The following is a 22,857-nucleotide window of genomic DNA, read 5'->3' as shown; positions in this document are numbered from 1 at the left end:
ATCACAAGTGATGCTAAGCACTGGCTTACTGGTAGGTATAACTAAGGGAAAAGCTCATAGGACTGTGGAGTAGTTGGTCTCTAAGGAATGGCCAGAGAGATGCTACAGATCTTGGTCTGTAGTGCACCCTATACAGCATGTTTCCAAAGATTTCTAGGCTTCCAGTTAACTCTCCTAACCTTGGACATATAGGAGCAAACCCCGGAGGTGGTGGTGTGAGTATGGGCTTGGTTTAACCAAGCCATAGAAAGGCAGAAGAGCCCTTAGCATCTTGCTGCAGAGGTGGGATAGAACCTTACCCCTCTGCATCCTGTATCTGTGGCCCCAACTGGTTGCTTTAGATGGCAGACCTGGGATTTAGCCATGATCTCTTGGGCCTCAAAGCATCTTCATCTCATCTTCAGGATGAGATGTGCTCTCTGACACACATGCATCTATGCCTCACTTTCCTGTCTCTGCGTGCTAACATTTCAGCCTCACAGAGGTATCATAAAGTTTAATTAGCTGCAGGCAAAGCCCTTTGAGATCCTCTGATGAGATATGCTATAGAAGCACAAAGTATTAATTTAACATTATTAACATCATTGCTTAGTGGCTGGTGAACAGAGGGTTAGTGTTAGAGGTACTTATTCTTCATGGGAGATGAAGAGGAAATAACATCCCTCATGGTTCAGTGGTAGGACCAGCTTCTTAGTGTTTGCACTAATGGCTTGGACAGAAGCAGGACACTTGCAGTTGTTAAAGACGCAGCTAATGAAATAGCAGGTGTTATTAAGACATGCCAAGTCTACACCATAATCTTATGCAAATAGCTCAGGAGTGGAATATGCTCTTTTGGGTGTCTTAAGTGTAATGGGATGCCACTGGGTGGGAGTTCCACATGCTAATTATAGCATGAATAGGATTGAATTAAGTTGTGTGGCAGTGGAAAATGAGCTTGCTATATGGATAGAGCCAGCACAGAATCACAGAGTCATAGAATGCTTTGGGTTGGAAACGACCTTAAGATCATCCAGTTCCAAACCCCTGCCATGGGTAGGGACACCTTACACTAAACCATGTCACCCAAGGCTTCATCCAACTTGGCCTTGAACACTGCCAGGGATGAAGCATTCACCACTTCTCTGGGTAACCCATTCCAGCTCCTCACCACCCTTACAGTAAAGAATTTCTTCCTTATATCTAACCTGAACTTCCCCTATTTCAGTTTAAACCCATCCCTCTGTCTTATCACTACAGTCCCTGATGAAGAGTCCTTCTACAGCATCCTTGTAGCCCCCTTCAGATACTGAAAGCTGCCCTGAGATCTCCACACAGCTTATCCTTGTGGCCCCTGGACTTGCTCCAACAGCTCCATGTCCTCATGTTGAGGACACCAGAGCTGCACACAGTGCTGCAAGTGAGGTCTCATGAGAGCAGAACATGTTTGTGCTACTGATATTTTATTAAAGCAAAAGAGTTATTGGCAGTACAAGGTCTTTTTCCTGCATTAGCTGTAGTACATGAACCAGATGAGGATGCAGTGGAGTCACAGCAAGCTCCAGGACCCCAAGTACACAGACTCTCAGCAGAGGCACCAGAAGTGTTTAGTTGGGACTGGGGTATTTCATTATCCCTTTCACAGTCCAGCTGCAGTGTGCAGGCAGCTGCCTTCCAGGTGATCACTTCTCTAAAGCTTGTGTCTGGAAGTACTTAGTTATTAAAAGCCACATTTGCCTTTACGTACAATTTACTGAACTTATTGTTTCGGAGCTGCATGTCCCCTCTGGGCAGCTGCCTTCATGGTGCTTTGTTATGTTCCTGCCTCTTAGCCAACTCCAGTCAGGGATCTGAGACTCTGCTGCTGGAGGGCAATGCTTTGCACATGCTGAAACGATTTTCTCTGTTGTTTCACCTTATTCATGGAGGAGGGTGGAATATTCCAGCAGTGCAGAGGATGAGCAGAAAGAGGTTATTTTTCTGCTCCCCTGAGTTGCTGAGCGGACATCTGGGAGACCATAGTATGTAAACCCATAGGATGCTCCACATGCAATGGTCAAGGAAGAGGAGATGGGTGAAACTATGGGCAAAATACTCTGAAGCATCACTCCTTTCTAAACCTGTGAAACCCACTGGCAAGCAGCTCCATCCCTTTAGTCTTGATTTATGCAGCAGCTGTGATCAGTTACCTGGGATGAATTATGTTGCTGGCTCAAGGAAGGGGTCAGTGGTGTTGACTCCAGAGCCTGAACCTTGCCTGTGACCCAGAGCCCAGCTTGGTTTGGTTCAGCCTGGTAGAACTCCCCCAACACCAGACTCAAGCACCAACCACAGTTATGATTTCAGGTTCCCCCCCCCCCCCCCCCCCCCCTTTGTTTTAAGTTGATCAATTGCACTGAAAAAGTCAAACAATAAAAGTAAAAAGTTAGGAAGTGAAAGAATTGGGGTCACCCAAGGAAAAAGAGAATAATAATGTGTGATGCTGTAGTTAAAGTCTGGCTTGCAGCGTGTTGGTGCAGGTAGAAGATTTAGGAGTGCAGAAACTCCTTTCTGTCTGGCAGTACCTAACTCTTGAGAGCCTGACAGTGCAACTTTAACATTATATTAAGACCATGCTTAGTATGGTTTGCTTTTGTATCATTTCATTATTTGGATGGCAACAAACCTTACAACAGATACCAAGACACATCATTCTAATACAGAGTGAGGTTTTGGCCTGAAAAGTAATGTGTCTTAAATGTGTATGACTAATAAACAGTGAGATAAGATGCTGGTAATTATACTCTTGCTCAGTGGTGGGGCTGGGAATACAACCCACATTCCTAAGCACTTAACCTATCCCCATGAGTTGCTCTCCTGTGGTGGATGTGTCTGGAACCTAACTTGCTATTATACTTGAACAGAGCATGGGTATGTGCAATGGATTTAGCAAACCCAGATATTTCAGTCATTCTGCAGATGGAGGAAATAAATGGGAGATATTGAGGAATTGGGGTGTTTGTGTTGTGACCCTGAGCCCAAAAGGGTTTCCTTCCTAGCTATTCTGAGGAGAGTTCCCACACCCTTCAGAGCTGTGATGGGATCTCTGTGTCCATTTGTTCTATGGAAGTGCTTACTGAAATCTCAGCTCACCATTTTGCTGTGGCTTTCGTTGCACTACACAGGACTCAGTTTTGGGAGCAGTTCATCAGCGATCCATGCAACCCTCTGGAGGCTGCACACTTAAAATTCCTGACCCAGCATGCGGCAGAGCTAAAGGAGACTTAATGGGATGAAGGTTCCTAGGGAATGGAGAGAGCTGCAGTGCTGCTCTTGCTCTCTCAAATCTGCAAGGCAAAATGAGAGCTTGCTGAGAATGGCAGAGATCTCCCTTTATGAGTCCTGCCACTTGAAATACAAAGCTTTCCCCTAGCAGAAAGATAGGACCAATTTGAGTTTGAGGTTGGGGTGTTCATTTTATCCTGTGTTAGCCACTAGAGAGAACCCAAGCTTCGAAGGTATAGGTCAGCCCCCAAGTTTTGTAACATACAGGCTCACATTGGGTTGATTCTGCGTATGTTGCAAACCATAGAATCATGATGGTTTGGGTTGGAAAGGACCTTAAAGCTCATCCAGTTCCAACCCCTTGCCATGAGTGGGGACAGCTTCCACATAGATCCTGATCTGCAAAGTCCCATGCATGGAAGCACGATCTCTGTTCTAGAGAGCAAGGCCTTTGAGGGGTGATCTTGGAGTTAACCCTCCAGCAGCCCCCATGTGCTCTCACAGCTGAGACTCAGAAGCCTGGGAGTAGGTGAATAATTTAGCATCCGCACTTAGTCTTTATAGCCGGTTTTAATGGGGGGTATTAGTATTGCTAATAACAAAATCCATTGAAGACACCCTGTGCAAGTCCATAACATTAGCTTAATGGCAAAAAGGCAATTGGCATGCAGTTGGAGCTGTCCTTTTGTATTAACCCTGTGGATTTCTGAGACACCTTCCTTGAAGCAATGGCCTTGGCAGGACATGTGGAGTAAAATACAGATGTGTTTTATGCTAAGCAAATGCAAATCTGGATTGAAGCAGAGTGCACAGATACCAGTTCACACCGAACAGAAAAGACAAGAGACAGCCACAATGCTGAAAGTACTGACAACAATTAATACATGGTGTAAGCTTCATGGGCTTGTGCACCCAGGTGCTGTGCACCCACCACTTTTACTGTCACTAACTGGGAACACCAGAATGTTTAAGATCTTGCCCTGGGCACTCGCAAACCAGATGCCAAAACCCCCTTAATCTGCCATGGACTGTACTTAGAAGTGCTGAGCAAAGGATTGGAGGGATGCCCCTTCCCAGCAGAGAGGTACCAGCAGCCTAGAAGTATGACAGGTTGCCACTAAGCAGGTCCAAAGAGCATGGGCTGTGCACATCTACTTTAAAAGGACATCTGCCTAAGATGCCTCACTGCCCCTGGACAAGACAGGGCTGTGGGTTTGCTTAAGGGCAGGTTAGACTGTACCTGCTATATGTGTGGAAAGACAGAGCATCTCTATAGCTGTGCATTCTACTTAAGGGATAGAGCTTTCACCCATCATCTTTCCTCCTTTCGTGATGTTCTTTCAGCTCTCCATCCTGCTGAGCAATCACACAGCTGATAGAACTGAGTTAGAGCTCTCCAGGGCATCAGTGTGGCTTTCCACCTAGTGCAAAGGGTACAGAGTTGACTTTCCCTATCTTTCATACTCTTCCATACATGTCCCAGGGTTGCTCCCAGACCGCTCTGTGTTAACTCTGTCCCCTCTGTTCCCTCTTGCTCAGGTGCACAAGGAAGGAGCGGTGTGAGCGCTCCAACGAGCCTCGGAGATTCGCCTCGGAGATGAAGCAGTGTGTCCGGCTCACCGTGCATCCCAACAACATCTCCGTCTCCCAGTACAACGTATTGGTGAGGAACGTTAATCCTTGCACACCCCCCGGGTTTAATCTGCCCATGCACAGACCCAGGTATGTGCCACCTGGATTCAGCATGAGTGGGAAGGACTGGCAGCTTGATGCAAGAGGTTCTCCAGAGTTCATTAACTTCCTCATCAACTATCACAAAGGATGATTTGACATGGGAGGACATTTTGGCCTTGGTTATCCCCTCTCTAGAAGTGTGGAAAGAGGTTTCCCTGTTAACTGTGGATAGATGAGGGCAGGTCTGAAGGAACTCTGTGCCCCTAAATGTTGTGTGCACCCAGTATAGTTGTTTCCTTCCCTGTGAGAGGGATTTGGTTGTGGCTGGGCATGGACTTTAGGCAAGGAACACTATTATGGTTAGAAATTACCTTCTAGAAGAAGGGCAAGTGAGGGATTCCATGAGTTATTTCAGTAAGCTCCAAGTTCCCATCATCTTGGGTGGAAATGTCTCCTTCCTAAGCCACCAAGAACTCCATCCTGCTCCAGCTCCAGTACTAAGAATGCAGAGCAGAGAGGCAGGATGCTACACAGAGGAACCCGATGCTGCCAAGGTTCTTGCTATCTATCTCTTGAGGTGCCCCTCAGCACAAGGTTTAACCTTTATGGTCTCAGGCTACTTAAATTAGCATCCAACTAATCCATACAGTCAATGCTGGCAGATTATTACACGATCCTGATCTTCTTCTGCCCTTTAGATGAGAAATCTCTGTTGAAGAGGTAACCAGCTTGTGGTTTCTCTCATCACTCATTACAGCAGCACCTTATGTGGTGAGATCCCAGCACAGTCTGAAAAGAAGGCCAAGATCCATTTCATTCAGGCTAACAGGGCTCTGTCTTCTTGGCCATATTAATTAAATTGATAACCCAGGCCCCAAAAGCTCTGTCTCTGTACAGGCTGGTCACTAACCCCATACCTTGACAGCTCTCCATGGAACTGCTCAAGGTGCAGTTGCCAGACTTGTTCCAGGTGACAGGTTTTGGAATGGTAGGGTCTGTCCAGGGATAATGAAATGAGCCTTTCAAAGCCTGCGTGTCCAATCACTGCTGCTTTGTTTCAGCCTCCTAACTTTGCTGTGACTTTACTTTCCTTGGCTTCAAACAAACTTGATCTGAGACATCTTAAGTTCTTTGTTCTTCTGGGAGTTCAAGGTTCCTTTTTCTTATTCTCTCAGTAGTCATTGAATTCTTTCATGTTAGAATAAATTCTCAGGGACTTGCTGGCTCAGGGAGATTGGAAATGGTAACAGCATAAAAGACCTTTATCTCTAGGTTACTCCCAGGGCAAGTCAATCTGGAGCTGCTGGGATCAGAAGTTGCCATCATCTGAGTGTTGCTCAATAATCTGTATGAATATTTCAATGGGAGTCTCAGCCCAGTCCCAGATTGATGACCAATCTCATCCACACCTATAGATAGTCTCTTGGCAAACCTCTTTATCAGGGATTGTAGTGGTAGGACAAGGGGTGATGGGTTCAAACAGAAACAGGGGAAGTTCAGGTTGGAGATAAGGAAGGAATTCTTTCCTGTGAGGGTGCTGAGGCGCTGGCACAGGGTGCCCAGAGAAGCTGTGGCTGTCCCATCCCTGGCAGTGTTCAAGGCCAGGTTGGACACAGGGGCTTGGAGCAGCTGCTCCAGTGGAAGGGGTCCCTGCCTGTGGCAGGGGTTGGAACTGAATGATCTTAAGGTCCTTTCAAACCCAAAACATTCTGTGATTCTATGAAACCAGGAGGGAAGCACCAACCAACGAATGTCTGGTGGTGTTCTCACTGAATCTCACTTGGGTTCTAGTGAAGGATCAATGAACTGAGCTCTTGCCCATAGACACAAAGAATGTACCCTTGTAGCCAGCCAACCTTTTAAACTTGGGGCAGTAAGAGGGACTTGGAGAATTGTATCTGATGCTGTTTCAGCCCAGAGCTGCTGCTCTGGGATCTCTGAGATATGATTTCTGTGGGGATGCTCCATTCTTCCCTCATTGCAGCAGTTGCAGAGCAGGCTTGTATAATGTAGGGTTTCTTGTCTGTTCAGAGTGTGCACTGGGTCATGATATTTGTGGCCAAGCACTACTGATACATCCGCTGGTTTCATCTTCTGCGTGGCACAGTGTCATTCTCCATCGTGGAAAGCAGAATAATCTTCCTTTCTCCACTGCTAGTAGGATATTAGTGAGCAGGGAGAATGGATTTATCCTGAGTGTTAAATCCATCCAAATAACCAAAGCTTTTTCCTACTCCCCATCCAAGACAAAAATCCACCTTTCCCATTGCCATTCCCATTGCCCAGAAATGAACATACTCTCACAAAGGCTTTATGTCAGCCAGGATTGAGGCTGTCTGCTCAGCCTTTCCTCTGAAGGTACCTAGTGTGAAGGAGTTCCAGACTTTCTCTAAGGGAAACAGGGAGCAGTGAGCATCAGGCAATGTTATTATCCTCTCCTGCTTTGTCACCTGGACTGACATCCTCTGTTCTTTGTGCTGGTAACAACACTTCAGCATCCATTTGTGTCCTCTCTCAGTGGCCTTCACCTCAGCTGGGGCCTCAGCTATCTCATGGAGGAGGCAAGCGTGGAGAGCACCTGCATTTGTGCCATGTCAAGTGGCTGCTCTAGTGTTTGGTCGCAACAACACTAAATCTATACCAACTCCTAAGTCTTCAGCAGGTTCTAGAAGTACCCTGGGATGCCTCTCTGTGTTCAGACATGATGTTGGATTGGGCAGGACCCGCAGTGGTGGAGAGCCATGGTGCAGAACATGGGAAGTTAATAATGTGAGGGTCCTTCTCCCTGGTAGAAACCAGCCATAAGATTCCTTTTTCATGAGCCTGTGGGTGCTGTGAACTCCAAAACCATGGGCAATTCCTCCTTCACAGCTTTTGTTATATATGGAGCCCCATTATAGCATGTCCCCAGAGCCAACCGCTTCTTTGGTGGGATGGGCAAGAGAGGTTTGCTGTGCCTCTAGAGACAGCGGGGTGTATTTTGTGGTGGACTGAAGGCTGTAACTAGACTCTCCTTACACAGGAACTTGGTGACAGAGCGCTCCCCCATCTGCTGATGCTAGGAGAGCAGGCCGTAGAGAGTTAGACTGGAGCGCTACAGTTTCTCTGTAGTCTGCAGAGTGCCTCTTGTGAGTAGTAGTCACCTTCCTCAGAAACCGCGTGCCCTGGGGGCCACCAAAGCCCTGGTCTTCACGGCTGCCTCCAAAGACTCCCTACCTAACCTTACACTTGCATGAGAGACAGTGAGCACTCCCTCCCCTCCACTGACCCAGACAGCACTGGGATGCAGTGCTGTTGTCCCTGCATAGCCACGTACCACTTGTGTTGGCATCAGCATCTCATCCCCTTCCCCTGCCGCACACACATCCCTCTCCTGAATCGCTGCTTTCTGTTGAAGGAGGATGCTCTCTCTAGCAAGAGGCTCTTTGTCCAACCTCTCCAGTGTAATTCTCTCCTGCTGACCCAGTTCTGTAGTTTGGCTTAGAATTCTCTCTTTTCTTCTTTTTTCTTCTATGTCTTCTTCCCTCCTTTCATCTTTGCTTGTAGCTGGTTTTGGAGACCTACAATGTGCCCGAGCTATCAGCAGGAGTCAATTGCACCTTCGAGGACCTTTCGGAGATGGATGGCTTGGTGGTGGGCAGTCAGATCCAGTGCATCTCGCCAGCTGCCAAAGAGGTGCCCCAGATCATCACAGAGAATGGTGGGTATCCCACATCTCCCTTACCTGTACCACTTCTTCCCCCCACATCTCTATCTCCATCTGCTTTTTCCCAAAGCAGAGTTTAGCTTATGGGACACTAAGGTTTGCAAAGCACAGGGAGTAGGTGGGATGCTGTGCTGGTGGGGCTGCACAGCAGCACATAGATCTGTCTGAATGTGTGTTTATGTGTGCACACATGTGCAAGCACTGAGCCACAGTACCAATACCTGCTTTAAGGTGCTGATATGTGTGATGCTATGTGTTTTCAGACTGCCACCGAGTGGCAGTTGCATATATCTAACAAAGGCGAGAGATGGATGTGGGATATTCACTCACCTTTTGACCAGGCTGCTGTTAAACAACCCAGGGAATGAATCTGTGTGTGCTCTTAACCCATCACATCCCACGCAGCAGCCGGAAAGTCCTGCAGACCTCAATGATCCTGTCTGTAATTTCATCCTGCTCCTACCACATTTAGATCTGGAACCTCAGTTCTTTGTCTCTGTTCCCTTCAGCCATCCCAGGTTTGCTACTGGCTTCAAAGTGATCCAGCATAGAAAAATACCTTGTTTCCAAGGCTGGTCTGTGTCCATCCCCTTCCAGCTTCCTGCTCCTTTTTTTGCTTCCCTTTTGTAAGTAATTTTCTAGATGCCTTCATGAGCACCTATGTCTCTTTGCAAGGACTTACGATATAAACCACAACCTTATTGATCACCTCAAGGGACGCAGAGAAGATGATGCCATTTTTGTCCTTGTGAATATTTATGTGAAGTTTGTTTCTGAGCATCCTCAGGCCACATAAATGAAATGACACAAACTGTCCCCATCATCTCTGCTCTCCCCAAGCCTCACAGGCCTGTGTGTGCTCTCCATCACAGTCCCAAAACAACCCCCAGAGCGCTGTTACCATTTTCAGGTTCCACTGAGTTATCTGTCGTGTTTGCCTACTAAGATAGATGCCAGAAACTATTTCCTTGCTATGGACATCTGTCCCAGGCCAGGCTATAATCAACCAGCAAACAAAAATAGCAGTAGAAGCTGGAGGCAGGACAACAGAGAAAGATTTATGTGAAATGTGGTTTTCAGAGCTGGGCACCTGCAGCTTGATCAACTTCAGCAGCTGGTGCTCTGCACCTCTATATAGACTGAGTCCTCCATTCATGGTGCCAGGAGCTGGATTTGAACCAAAGAATACACAGCAAGTGTGGTTCCTGGGGCCATCCGATCCTCACACCCCAGTTTCTGGGGGAATGATTGGACTTGATGATCTTAAAAGCCTTTTCCAACCTACTTGATTGCATGATCTTAAAATATATGCAAGATGCTGGCATCTTAAATCCAACGTGGTTAACAGGGCTGTCAAAACTGGTGGCAGCAGATGGGCAACAGAGTCAAGCACTGGCAGCAAAATGTAGTTAGTGGAGTGTGTTGTCTGTGTGTGTGTGTGTCTATAGGTGAGTGTGCACATGGATCCACACTGCCATGAACTGTCAAGTTTGGTTTGGCCTGATTGATGAATGCATCTTTCAGGTGAGGAGGGAAGAGAGGTGAAAGGATCAGTGAGGTTGAAGTCTTGAGTTACACATGGGTCCGTGCCCCACGAGATTACTGTAGTTAATGCACCCACTCATTACTCACAGCTGGTGGGCTCTGAGTAGTGGTTTTGGTATTGTGGGGAGAGGTAATATTGGCTGGGAGCAGTGGGAAGGAGTATGAGGGAATGATGTTTAGGAGTTGAAGTGTAGGCTTTGCTGATGATGAGTCGGCTATGGAGATGAATGGGTCCTTCTGGAGGTGCAATGGCTAGTGCTGTCTCTCACACTGAGGTGGGTTCTTTGTAGCTAAAGGCTGTGGTGAGTGGACATTGGGGTGAATGGGGTGAGTGAAGCTGAGGGCATTGTTCACATGGGAATCTCCCACTTCATTAGCATTTCCAGGCTGCAGAAAGAGAGCCTCTACCCTGTCCTCAATGTTATGGTATCTGTCCTCCTTGCTCATTCCTCTATACCGTTCTCAAGGCATAACCTCTCTCTGGGGGCAGGATCTGGAGGTGGTCTCTTTCAGGTTGTCCTGAGTATTGAGCCCCATTCAGAGATGTCGAATAACGAGGATGAGGAGAAAGTAGCTCTTTCTTTATCCTTTCAGGGAAGCAGGTGTGTAAGTGTATGTGCAGGCCACCAGTGTCTGGAGCCAGCAGTCAAATCTTCCATAGGCCCCTTCCTGCTTGAGACATCAAATGAACCAGCAGCAAAGAGGAACCTAAAGACCTACTAATTGCAGACATTTGCATTCTTCTTTGAGCTTAGCTTTCCTGCTTGATGACTTCAGCCACCGTATTTTTGGAATCAGTGAGGTATGGTCTAGACCTGTTGTCATCATCCAGCCCAGATTCTGCTCCAGGAATGGTAATTTCCAGTGGTGAAGACATTTCCATCACCTCGGTACCATAAGAGGGGGTGGAGAACTGGGATGTGGAAGGATTTTACTGCACTTCATACATCTACTGAGGTTAGACTAGCCAAAGTGCTGTGAGACAGCTCCAGCTTCAGTCTAGTGGCGTGGCCAATAGGGCCTTATTAGGTGAGCAAAGCCATCCCACACTGATGTGTCTGTTTTTTCCCCAGGAGACCATCACATTGTCCAGCTCCAGCTCAAGTCCAAGGAAACGGGTATGACCTTTGCCAGCACCAGCTTCGTCTTCTACAACTGCAGCGTCCACAACTCGTATGTGCATTTCTGTTGATATCTGCTTTCCATTCCACCCCTGGATCTGCCCCAGAACCCACTGCTGACCCACGTGTCCCTCAGTTAAGTGTGGACCAGGAGTCAAGGCCAATTGTGTGATACTCAGCATGGTGGTGTCCCTCATAAGAAGAAGTGTGGTACAGTGACCATTCGCTCTGCTGATGAGCCTCCTTTAAGGAGCGGTGGATCCTCTTGTAACACTTGTGATGCTGAGAAGCATCACATTAATGGGAGTTCTCCACAGAACTGATTCAAAAGCAAGCCATGACCTCAGCAAAGAGCCCCTCATCTTCCTATTAAGCGATTTTCTGTGAATGGCTGGATCCTGCCCCTACCTCTGGACCTCCAACCCTTATCCATACTGTCAGTCCCACCAGTAGAACCCTGTTCTATGGGGTTAACACAGGCTTGGACCCTCAGATCTGTCAAGACAGGAGTTTCTAGTTCCTGCATGAAGTGAACTGAGCAGGGAACACCCTGCTGATTCCCTCAACACCACCTTTCCCATCCTCGAGCCCCTTTGCTGCATCCCCTCATTATGGGGTTGAGCTGGTACCCAGGGCTGCTCAGGAGCTGCCCCACCAGAGCGCGTCTGCAGCTTTCCTGCTAAAGATGCTCTTGCAGCAGGTTGCTCCACCCCTGAGCAAGGCTGAGCAGCTCTGTCCCCACCACTGAGTCATCAGAAGTGCCAAAAGCAGATAATTACTGCGGCTCAGCAATCCACAAGGAAAGGCAAATCCTATTTCCATGTTCCTGCTGCTTTGACAAACAGTGTCAGAAAGCAAGTGTTGCGGGGGGAGAGCAGGAGAGATGGTGGTGTTAAATATTTATGGCCTGTTTTGGTTCCTTACTTGACAAACTATAATACACTATCCATTTTTAATTTGATGGATCAGAGCAAGCACTTGTTACCAATTTGAAGCTGTACCAGAGCTGCAAGTGGATTGGAGTGGAGCAAGGTTTCACAGAGACTGGAACTGTGGCTGTCTGTTGGGCTCAGCCAAGCTCTACTTGGCAATCTTTTCACTCCTGCCTATTAAAAACCCAGTAGCACATAGAGGCCAGGAATATTCTCCCCCTACCAAGTTCCCTCTGGGTAGTTCAGAGCCTGTAGCTACATGAATATCTTCAACAGTGTGAGTGACCAGGAGCTGTGAGCATCATCTTGTGCAGAGAGGTTGTTATGGCTCAGTTTGGTTGCTGGTGAGCAGATGTCATATTAAATGTAAAACCAGAAGGAGAAGCGTGATGTAGTGTAAGTCAGTACTGTAACGCAGCCAGGAGAGGTGTTTGCAGCTCCTACTCTACAAGGTCTATAGGGCTTAGGAGAGCAAAACCTTTTAATATGAAGGGAATGACTCTTTCCTACACCTTGAGTAACTATCATCCTACATATGACCTCTGCTCCCCAGGCTGCTATTATCTGCTCAGATAAGGAAAAGAAGAAGCTGTGTGGAGACCTCAGAGCAGCTTCCAGTATCTGAAGGCAACTACGAGGATGCTGGAGAGGGGCTCTTCATTAGGGACTGTAGTGATAGGACAAGGGGTGATGGGTTCAAACTGAAACAGGGGAAGATTCAGTTAAGTCTTAGGCAGAAGCTGTTCCCTGTGAGGGTGCTGAGGCGCTGGCACAGGGTGCCCAGAGAAGCTGTGGCTGCCCCATCCCTGGCAGTGTTCAAGGCCAGGTTGGACACAGGGGCTTCAGCAAGCTGCTCCAGTGGAAGGGGTGCCTGCCTGTGGCAGGGGTTGGGACTGGAGGAGCTTTAAGATCCTTTCCAACCCAAACCATTCTAGGATACTATGATCTGCAGGAGCCCCATCGCTCTGAGCATAACTCACACTAATAAACCTGTGGGACATGGGGAGAAATTTCTCTCTCATCCTTGGCTTTCCCTTGGCCACCTTCTTGTGCCCAGCTCCCAGGGCACTTGGTGCAGCTCAGTGTGGAGGCAAGAGGACTGTCAAGGTTTCCATGCACCCTCTGATCTTATATCTTTTGTTGCAGTCAGGATTTTGCTATGGGCAAAAAAGGGAATGCCTCTTATGTATGAAGCTGAGAACTTGTTGATAGTCTGAATAAGATTTGTTACAAGGCAACCAAAATACAGCAGATATCTATTATTACTCCAGTTACAATGATGTGAATGCAATCTAAATAATTACTATGAGACACTTGTGATCACAGTGACAACCAGCTTGAGTCGTGTTAAGTCCACCACCACTCTGCAACCTGATGATGCTGGGCCAGTTCAAAGCCTATGGCCTTCAGTTAGTGATGGCAAAAGCAATGTTGGCCAGGCTATATTTCCCTCTGAGACACACTATCAGCCTCCATCCAGGTCTGTCCTGTTGGCTGATGGGACCTGGCTGGCCAAGTGACTGCTCTTTCTCTCTATTTGCAGGTGTCTGTCATGTGTGGAGAGCCCTTACCGGTGTCACTGGTGCAAGTACCGCCACGTCTGCACTCATGACCCCAGCTCCTGCTCCTTCCAGGAGGGACGAGTGAAGCTGCCTGAGGTAGGTAGGGGCACAGGGCATGGGACACGTATGTTGGCCTTGGTCAGACCAATAGGTCAGCAAGCCTTCTTCACCCACCTCTTCCTCCTGTTCTGCTCATCTTCCAGGTGACCCTCACCTTTCCTTCTGCAGATAGATCTACTCTGCTTTGCTCTACCAGATCCCAATGGAGCTGCCCTCTCCCTCCTGTACAATACAGGGAATGTGTTACTTTGGGGATTCATTTCAAGCTCCTGGGACTGGGAGGGTTGGGAAAGACTGGGCATACATCTCCTCTTCCCTGTGAGGGTGCTGAGGCGCTGGCACAGGGTGCCCAGAGAAGCTGTGGCTGCCCCATCCCTGGCAGTGCTCAAGGCCAGGTTGGACACAGGGGCTTGGAGCAGCTGCTCCAGTGGAAGGTGTCCCTGCCTGTGACAGGGGCTGGAACTGGATGAGCTTTAAGGTCCCTTCCAACACAAACCAGTCTGGGATCCCATGATTCTAAGCAGATTCCCCAGCTGCTGAGAATGGATTTAGGGGAAAAAATTAGGGCTCTATCTACAGTGTTAGTGGATTTCAGCCGTGCTTTGTGGGTAATGGCCACTGCACCAAACTGCCTCCAGATGAGGCTAGCGAAGCCTCATTGCCAGTCACTGAGCTGAACTGGACTTTAGGACTTAATACAGAGCTGGCTGCTGCACTGCAAATGCTGTCTGGCTCATATTGTAACTAATGAGCACTTGCAGACAAGCAGAGCTTGGGAGAATACAAATAGGAAGCTACTTAATTGCTTCCTGGTCAGGAATGGTCTGCAAGCATCCTGGCCTGTCTGGTAAATGACCTGAGATGGCTCCTTGTTTGCCTGGCCCAAGGGACCAGTGGCCATTAAGAGATGTGATACTTGCTGGACCTCCAGGGACAGGCTGCTGAAGGCTCAACGTGTATTGCATTCAAAGGATGAAACCCCAACATCTCCTCATGCTGCCTGCTGGGTCTGATGTCTCTGGTCCCTCACCCCCAGCCCATGCCCAGGAGCCAGTTTGCTGGACCAAATACACACATGTAGTGTCTTCACACCCCCATGACATCCCCCATTCCCTCCCACCCCTTGTGTTCTGGCTGAGGTATCACATACATACTGGTTGAAGTGATCTGGAGCAGGCATCCTGAGCTGCTGTGGCACTGGGATAGCCCATAAATATGCATGAGCAGGGAAGCTGCCTGTTCCTCATTTACCAGGATTCAGAATATGCTGTAAAGCTGCTTGAAATGTTGCTTGGGAACTACAGGACTTCACATCCTCTTCTCAGTGGTGACATGGTGAAGGAAGGCAGCCAAAGGTTCAGCCCTCCTGGCCCTATTCCCTCTCATGGACCCTTGGCCAGTCCTGTTGGCCACAGGTTTCAGCACCTTCCACTTCAGCAACTGGAGGGACGTCAACCTTTAGCTCAGGTGGCATTCCCTGGATTACTTTGTCTGTTTCCTGCTATGCAATACCACCACCATTTATCTCCTATGGTGTGTCTCATGTACCAAGTGCAGGACTCGACTTCCCACTTCCTTCTTGTGTCATGCACAAAGTGAAATGCCTACGACAGATTTCAGTGCATCTCTGCACCCCTATCACATCCCTGGTACTTCCGACCCTTGTTCCCATCATAAAGAAGCTTGTGAGAAGCTCTGTCTGATCCCAGTTCCTTAGGGAAGATACTGGGGGTGAAACAGCACTTGATCTTTATCCCCTATGCAGAGCTAGGCAGGAGGCAGTGGACTCTGTCCTCTGCAGGTCAGCCTATTTTAATGTGTTTTCCATTGTTGCTTTATAATCTCTCACTAATTCTGTTTCTGAAGGGTATCCTCTTCAGGCTAGGAGACAGCTCCAGTCCGGGGGGCTTTGTCCGTCAGTGTACACTGTTCTTTCTCTCTTCTACTCCCTTTAACAGATAGTTTCCTGCTGAGCTTCACATACCCTCTCTCTGATCTTGCAGTGATTTGCATGGCAGCATGGAGAGGCACAAATCTGACCTTAGAAAAAGGCCATTGATCTACAAGGTAACGATAACATCATGAGACACATGTATGTTACGTTGGCCATTGCTAATGAGGGCTGCAGCAATGAGGCTAGAGACACCTCATTGGCTTCTGCAACACAACCATCTCTGATCATAAACCACTTTCCTATAGGAGACAACATTTGGCAGCCAGCAGCTTGGCTCAGGAGCTGGTTTGACTGTGTGCTGTGCAGAAGAAACACTTCTCAGCACTGGAATGACTGGACATACCTGCAAGAATGGCCTTGCAGAACCCCAGACTTTCAGAGATTTCTTTCTAGAGTGCCATCCAGAGGGACCTTGACACGCTTGTGAGGTGGGCTGATGCCAACCTCATGCAGTTTAACCATGACAAGTGCAAGTTCCTACACCTGGGTCAGAGCAATCCCAGGCACAGCTGCAGGTTGGGCAGAGAAGAGATTCAGAGCAGCCCAAGGAGAAGGACTTGGGGGTGTTGGTCAATGAGAAAATGAACATGAGCCGGCTGCAGTGTGTGCTTACAGCCCAGAAAGCAACCGTATCCTGGGCTGCATCAAAAGGAGTGTGACCAGCAGGTCAAAGGAGGTGATCCTGCCCCTCTACTCTGCTCTCGTGAGACCTCACTTGCAGCATTGTGTACAGTTCTGGTGTCCTCAACATGAAAAGGACATGGAACTGTTGGAACAAGTCCAGAGGAGGCCACGAGGATGATCAGGGGCTGGAGCACCTCCTGTATGGAGACAGGCTGAGAAAGTTGGGATTGTTCAGCCTGGAGAAGAGAAGCTGCGTGGAGACCTCATAACAGCTTCCAGTGTCTGAAGGGGGCTACAGGGATGCTGGGGAGGGACTCTTCATTAGGGACTGTAGTGATAGGACAAGGGGTAATGGGTTGAAACTTAAACAGCAGAGGTTTAGACTGGATATAAGGAAGAAATTCTTTACTGTTAGGGTGCTGAGGCACTGGAATGGGTTGCCCAGGGAGGTTGTGAATGCTCCATCCCTGGCAGTGTTCAAGGCCAGGTTGGATGAAGCCTTGGGTGATATGGTTTAGTGTGAGGTGTCCCTGCCCATGGCAGGAGGATTGGAACTGTATGATCTTAAGGTCCTTTCCAACCCTAACTATTCTATGATCCTATGATTCTACCTGGCAATGTGAAGAATGCCCTGTAGCTTCAGGACCCTTCTCATTGCTCTCTGTGTATTCATGGCCCTCAAGGATGCTGGGGAAGGACTGGATTACATGTGCATTCTGACAAACACAGATCTCCACTCAGTTCCCATTGACATAATATGACTCACAAGGTTGACCGGACTGAGGTCCATTTCCAGACTTCCCAATGGCATCTCCAGTCATGCTGAAAATGTGCCATCCCAGTGAGTGGGCCTATTTTTACTGGCCTTTCATCTCCATCTGCAATGCTTCTTTCACTCTTTTCCTGTACAAGCACTTGAACCTGCGGAGGATGAGGAGGGGGAAGTGTTTGCTACCATCCAAGCATAAGTACCTGCTAAATCAGTAAGCTTTGAGGCGGTACTGATGGGAAACTGTACTACCAATGTGGGATGATTGGATGATCCCATTTGCAGTCCATCCATAAATCTGCTGAGCAGATTAGCATAGCCAGCTTCTAAGATGCTATGGTCTCATTGCACCAAGAGAGTCCTTGCCATGCATAGAAATATTGGTGTTACTCTGCCAGATGGACCAGTGCCAGAATCTCCTTCCCTCTGTAACCACCATTGCAAGCATCCCAACCCTGCTTCCTTCCTCCTCACTATGGCCTTCACCTTCTCTTGTTGATACATCCACCTCCAGGTGATTTTTCTTTCTCTTTGCCTATACAGCATCTTGCTATCATGTGGGAAGAGACTTCCTACTTTCCAGATGGCCTGGGCTGCAAATGGACCAATTGGGATGGTACCCATCACCCCATAATGAGCCCAAAGCAACTCTAAGGGAGACTTGTGCCTTTGTGTACTCCTGACTCCATCATTATCTTAGCACATCCCACAAGTTTCTGGATTCTGATGGGCTCGACCTGCTTTTCCTTCAGGTCTTCTTCATGTTCTCTGACAGGATCTTGGGTTTTCTTTCCTTGTAGTCTTGAGTTGCTGATTAAAGCTGAGTGCAGGATGAATTTGAGACTGATCCAGTAGCACAGCAGAAAGGCTTTGGCCAAGACCCATGCTGTCCAGAAGGCAAAATGTTGTTTTTATTGTATAGTCTCTGATCTGCTACCCAAAGGGGCCCTTTGACTTACATGGTAGACAGCTATGATCAGCCAGCCACAGGCTGGGACAAGGCAGATGTCCTACCACCACCTGACAAAGCTAAACCAGAGGTGGAGAAAGGACAGAACAGGCACATCCATTGCTATCAACAAAGGAGCATGACTTTCCTACCTGTCACTTGTCAGGTGCTCAATGAATCACCTCTGCCCAGAATAAAGCTGAATGTGCTTGTTTGGGAGCCTTGGGAAAGCCCATGCTTGCTCCTGGTGAAGAACTCCAGCATAGTCATAAAGCAAGAGTATTTACGACTATGGTCCTGATCTCAATCAAATTGAGTTGACGATGTCTCTGTGTGATTTGCAGCAGGAATACTTCACCTTGACATATAATTTCTCTTTACAGCAGGCTTTCAAAAGCCACGTCCACTAGCTTGAAATATACTGGGTGACTCCTTGCTGATATTATTGCCATCAAGGGCAGTAAGGGCAAGAATGAGGAAACAAAAGGGATATTTTAATACTGAAGTGGATTGTTGTTGATTTTTTTCCCCAAGAGAGCTGCAGGCAGAAGTTGAAAGGATTAGTCTCAAAGATAGAGGGCAGCAGGCCAAGTTCCTGTTTATTTCTTGGCCATCCTGTCTCTGCTTTTGACATGTGTTGCTGACTGTATCTAAAGTTGTAGTGCAGTCTCAGTATTGCACCCCAAACCATTGCACTGCAGACTAACACAGTGTGAAATCAAGCATTACTCATCTGACACAGACACCAAGTAAGAGAGCTTGGTTATATTCTCCTGTAAATGGCAACACAGTCAAGAAGTGGATGGAAACTGAGTCACGGAGGAGTAAAGCAATTGATCTGAGTGGCTCTGGTGTGATAGGAGCTGTAGAAAGAGCATCTGTCTCTCCTGATACCTATTACCCAATACATCTGATTGCATCGTCCATCTTGTCTTCGAATAGAAAAAGATCCAGCAGGGTAGTTTTCATGTCAGTGTTTCCCAGACATCTGTACAAGGATGGGTAAGCGTGGGTAGCCTACTTGAGTTGATGGGATAAAGGATTAAGTCTTCTTTTGTGCTGTCTCCTCTAAGATGAACACTATCTTGTTCTGGGCCTTGCAAGGGTTTTAGTTTTGTGTGGAGAAAGAGAAGGGAACTAAAAATGGCAAAAGCCAAACCCAAGCGTAGATAATATCTGTTATCCACTGGGTTTAAAAGAAACGCAGTCATTTAATTACCTTTCCCTGCTTAGCCGGTTTGTGTGTGTGTTTTTCTTCCTCCCCCCAAACAAGCTTTTTATTAAAAGGATTTTCATCTGCTGCCTAAAACAGAGAACAGAAGAAAAGATCTCGCACCCAAGTGTTTTATGTGGAGTTGTACGTGCTAATGACAGCAAAGCCCACATAAAAGAAACAACTGCTTCAAATATTAATTTGTCAAAAGTGATAGAAAGCAGTGTGAACATCAGGCTGGTGAGCAGCTGCTTGAAGGAGAGGAATGCTGCCTTGCCCAGTGTTTGCTCATGCCTTGTGCTGAATGATCCAGTGGCCTCTGCAGTGGAGTGCACTGATTTAGCTCTGGTGTGATGATTGTCCTTGAGGATGGGTGTTGGGGATACAGGGAAGAAGGGAGGGGAAAAAGAAGCAGGGGGTGATAATGAAAGCTCAGCCTGAGCTGGTAGATATTTAGGAATCAATGGACAGTGTCCTTGCTACCACCTTTTAATTTTGGCCAGTCCATTTGGACTAGGTGATCAGTGTTCCAGTATCTGAAGGGGCCTATAAGGATGCTGGAGAGGGGCTCTTTGTCTGGGACTGTTGTGACAGGACAAGGGGTGATGGGTTCAGACTGAAACAGGAAGTTCAGGTTGGAGATAAGGCAGAAGTTCTTTACCATGAGGGTGCTGAGGCACTGGCACAGGCTGCCCAAAGAAGTTGTGGCTGCCCCATCCCTGGCAGTGTTCAAGGCCAGGCTGGACAGGGCTTGAAGCAACCTACTCTAGTGGAAATGTCCCTGTCCATGGCAGAGGATTGGAACTAGAGGATTTGAATGTCCTGTTCTACCCAAACCATTTTATGATTCTATCATTTTAGGCCCCTTACAACTGAAAATACTCAGTTATTCTATTCTTGTCTAATCTAGTCTAACGTCTCATCATGAACTTTGTCTGTAGTAAACTCAGCAGTGCCCTTCCCCACCCTACCGATGCCTCTCAATCTGGATAAGGGAGGGGTTTGCTGCAGGGTCTCAAAAGAGCAGACAGGTGTTTAGGGCCCCCAGGTGTCCTGCATTGGCCTCTTTGCAAGGTTCAGAAGGAAGGTACTGTGCCCACCTCCTCCTAAAATGCTGGTGGAAGTACCTGGGTGTCTGCACTGGGATGGGAGCAGAGGAGCTGTTGGGTCATCAGGTGAGTGTGGTCCACTCCGTTCTCCCTTGCATCTGCAAACCTTCTGGTGATGCATCTTCAGCTGTTGCTGTGGCAACTGCTTGGTTTTCCTCCCACTCTGGTTTCTGTTCTCCTCTAACCTGGCCAGAGAGGAGATTGCTGGAAGCATAAGCATGGGGAGGAGAGAAAACCTATCTCTGCCTAAATGAATATATCTAATTTCTCAGGGACTCTAATGGCAGTTGCAGTAAGGCCAGTATCAGAGTGCTGAATCCTTCCTTGTTTTTCGATTATCCATTCACTTATCCTGGCACCTGCCTATCATTAAGGGGAGTGTGTGAGGTGTAGTTTCTATGGCAACTGCAGGCAACCTGCTGTCTTCAAGCACTGGGAGCAGGCAGAGGGACCAGCAGGAGGGATTCAGAAGCAGTTCTAGACTGCACCCATCTGCACCCATCCCATGCAGATGGGATCTGGCATGGTGATGCATGCATTTTATGGCACCTGCTTTTAAGCAACATGGGGGTTTGGTGTTTATCATCTGTTTAGCTCTTAGAAGTGTTTCCAAGCATGGATGACAGAGTTCAGTCTAGTCGGCATCTTGTCCAGGGGGAAGCAGGAATAATCTGGGATGAGGCTGGAGCTGATGGTTTGGATCCAGCCATGCCCTGAGGGTTTGGCATTCCAGGCTGTGGCATTTCAGCCTTCATCCACTATTATCATAGAATAGAATAGAAAGGACCTTAACATCATTTAGTTCCAACCCCCCTGCCCATTCCCAGAAAGAGAGATGTGTGGTGTAACGGATACATCCTCTTCAGAGACAGTGCTTCCAATGATGGTAAGAGGAATCTAAGCATGGAAATGGGAGCCCACACAGAAAGCTTTCCCCTTGTTCATGGAGTCCTGTTAGAAATCACTGCTCAGAGGCAGTCTCAAGCAGTGCATGAGGCTACAGGTTTTACTTCAGCAAATGAGTTTTATTCTTAGCTTGGACCTTCCTGTGCCCTTGTTTCTCTCACACACATACCTGATTTGGGTAAGCACTTCCTGCTGATAGGTCCTTGTACAGTCCTTAGTACCTGGAGCTCTGATCTCACAGTGAGGGCTGTTCATGTCTTTGAGCATGTACAAGCAAATTGGGTAATACACTGGTTTTTGCAAGCCACACTGACTGGCACTGAGGTGAAAACAAAGATGGAGATCCTGGTTGTGAAGTGCTTCTTCTGCTGTTTTCTAGTACCTTTTGTCATCTGTGAGCCTTTATGCCCTGCAGTCATCCAGCTGGCAGGGGAAAAGGCTGGTAACTTGTTCAATTTCTGCAGTAACTTCCAGCAGGGTTTACCATTATTGTGGTGGATCTGCAGGTAATCTCTGCTGGGCAGCCCCATCATCTCTCTCCTTGCTGAGACCTGCAACCAAATCCCAACGGGAACAGAGAAGTGATGGAAAAAAGGCCTTCCTATGAGCACTTCATCCTACCTTAATACACTTTGTGTGTTCTTAGCGCTTAGCCTCTCCAGCCACCATGTGAATGACAAATCAAGGACCTGTTCATATAATTCCTAGGAGGAACTCAGGGCGATTAGTTTGAGTGGAGATGTAAGAAGCATCTAACACTCAATACCATGTTACTCATAACAGTTGGGCTGCTCATCTTTGTAATGCAAGATTATTTATTCCTCAGGACTGAGTGATCTCAGAATGCAAGAGCGTAATACTCATCTGTCCCTGTCAACACTGCATCCTTGAAATGACGTAGGGAAGAGCTTATGTTGTTTTGATAGCATAGCTCAGTGCAATGTCATTGTAATGCCTCAAGTGACTACAGGATTTTCTGGCTATCTGGACATCTGTTAGGTCTGCTAGGATCCATATGGCAGCCTGCAGTTTAAGGGAGGAAAGACAATTCCCTATGCAGACTTAGCCCAGGGTGATGGCCTGTCTCTGAAGCAAGAAGACTTTGCTTTTCCCCATTGTAACACCAGCTGAATTCACTGCTTTGGGACATGTAAGCTTTGGGATCTGGCCAAGGATAGATGTTCTCAGGATGTTGAAGCTGCAGATAAGAGGTGAGGCTGGAATGTGTCTCCTGCTTGGTGCACCTCCAGGAGACTGACCCCAGACCCTCCTTCCCTGCCTTATATTTGAGCATGACTCCATTTGCTTTGGCTTGGTTGTTATCTCATGCTGTCATGAATCTCATTGAGGGGGAGCATGACAAAAGCCACGATATCACGGTCCTGACCTTCCCACTGTGGAAGCCAAAGCAGTTGGACTTTCTGGGCCTCTGTCCTGGTTTCTGAAGGAAATGGGCTTGCATCAACATGTCCTGTGGGTGCAACCTCCGG

The 22,857-nt window shown here is 47.8% G+C and overlaps 1 protein-coding gene across 1 annotated transcript in view; it reads left to right on the top strand.

Moving 5' to 3' along the window:
• Positions 1-22,857, top strand: part of PLXNA4 (plexin A4) — a 435,244-nt gene that overhangs the window by 313,227 nt on the left and 99,160 nt on the right. The window contains exons 5-8 of the mRNA XM_034063149.1: positions 4,783-4,906; positions 8,464-8,617; positions 11,242-11,341; positions 13,765-13,879. Of these exons, the coding sequence (XP_033919040.1) occupies positions 4,783-4,906; positions 8,464-8,617; positions 11,242-11,341; positions 13,765-13,879 (493 nt within the window). The remainder of the gene's footprint in view (positions 1-4,782; positions 4,907-8,463; positions 8,618-11,241; positions 11,342-13,764; positions 13,880-22,857) is intronic.

This window comes from Melopsittacus undulatus, chromosome 5 (assembly GCF_012275295.1).
Source record: "Melopsittacus undulatus isolate bMelUnd1 chromosome 5, bMelUnd1.mat.Z, whole genome shotgun sequence".
In the NCBI taxonomy this organism is placed as follows: domain Eukaryota; kingdom Metazoa; phylum Chordata; class Aves; order Psittaciformes; family Psittaculidae; genus Melopsittacus; species Melopsittacus undulatus.
This window is presented reverse-complemented; position numbering and strand designations above follow the sequence as displayed.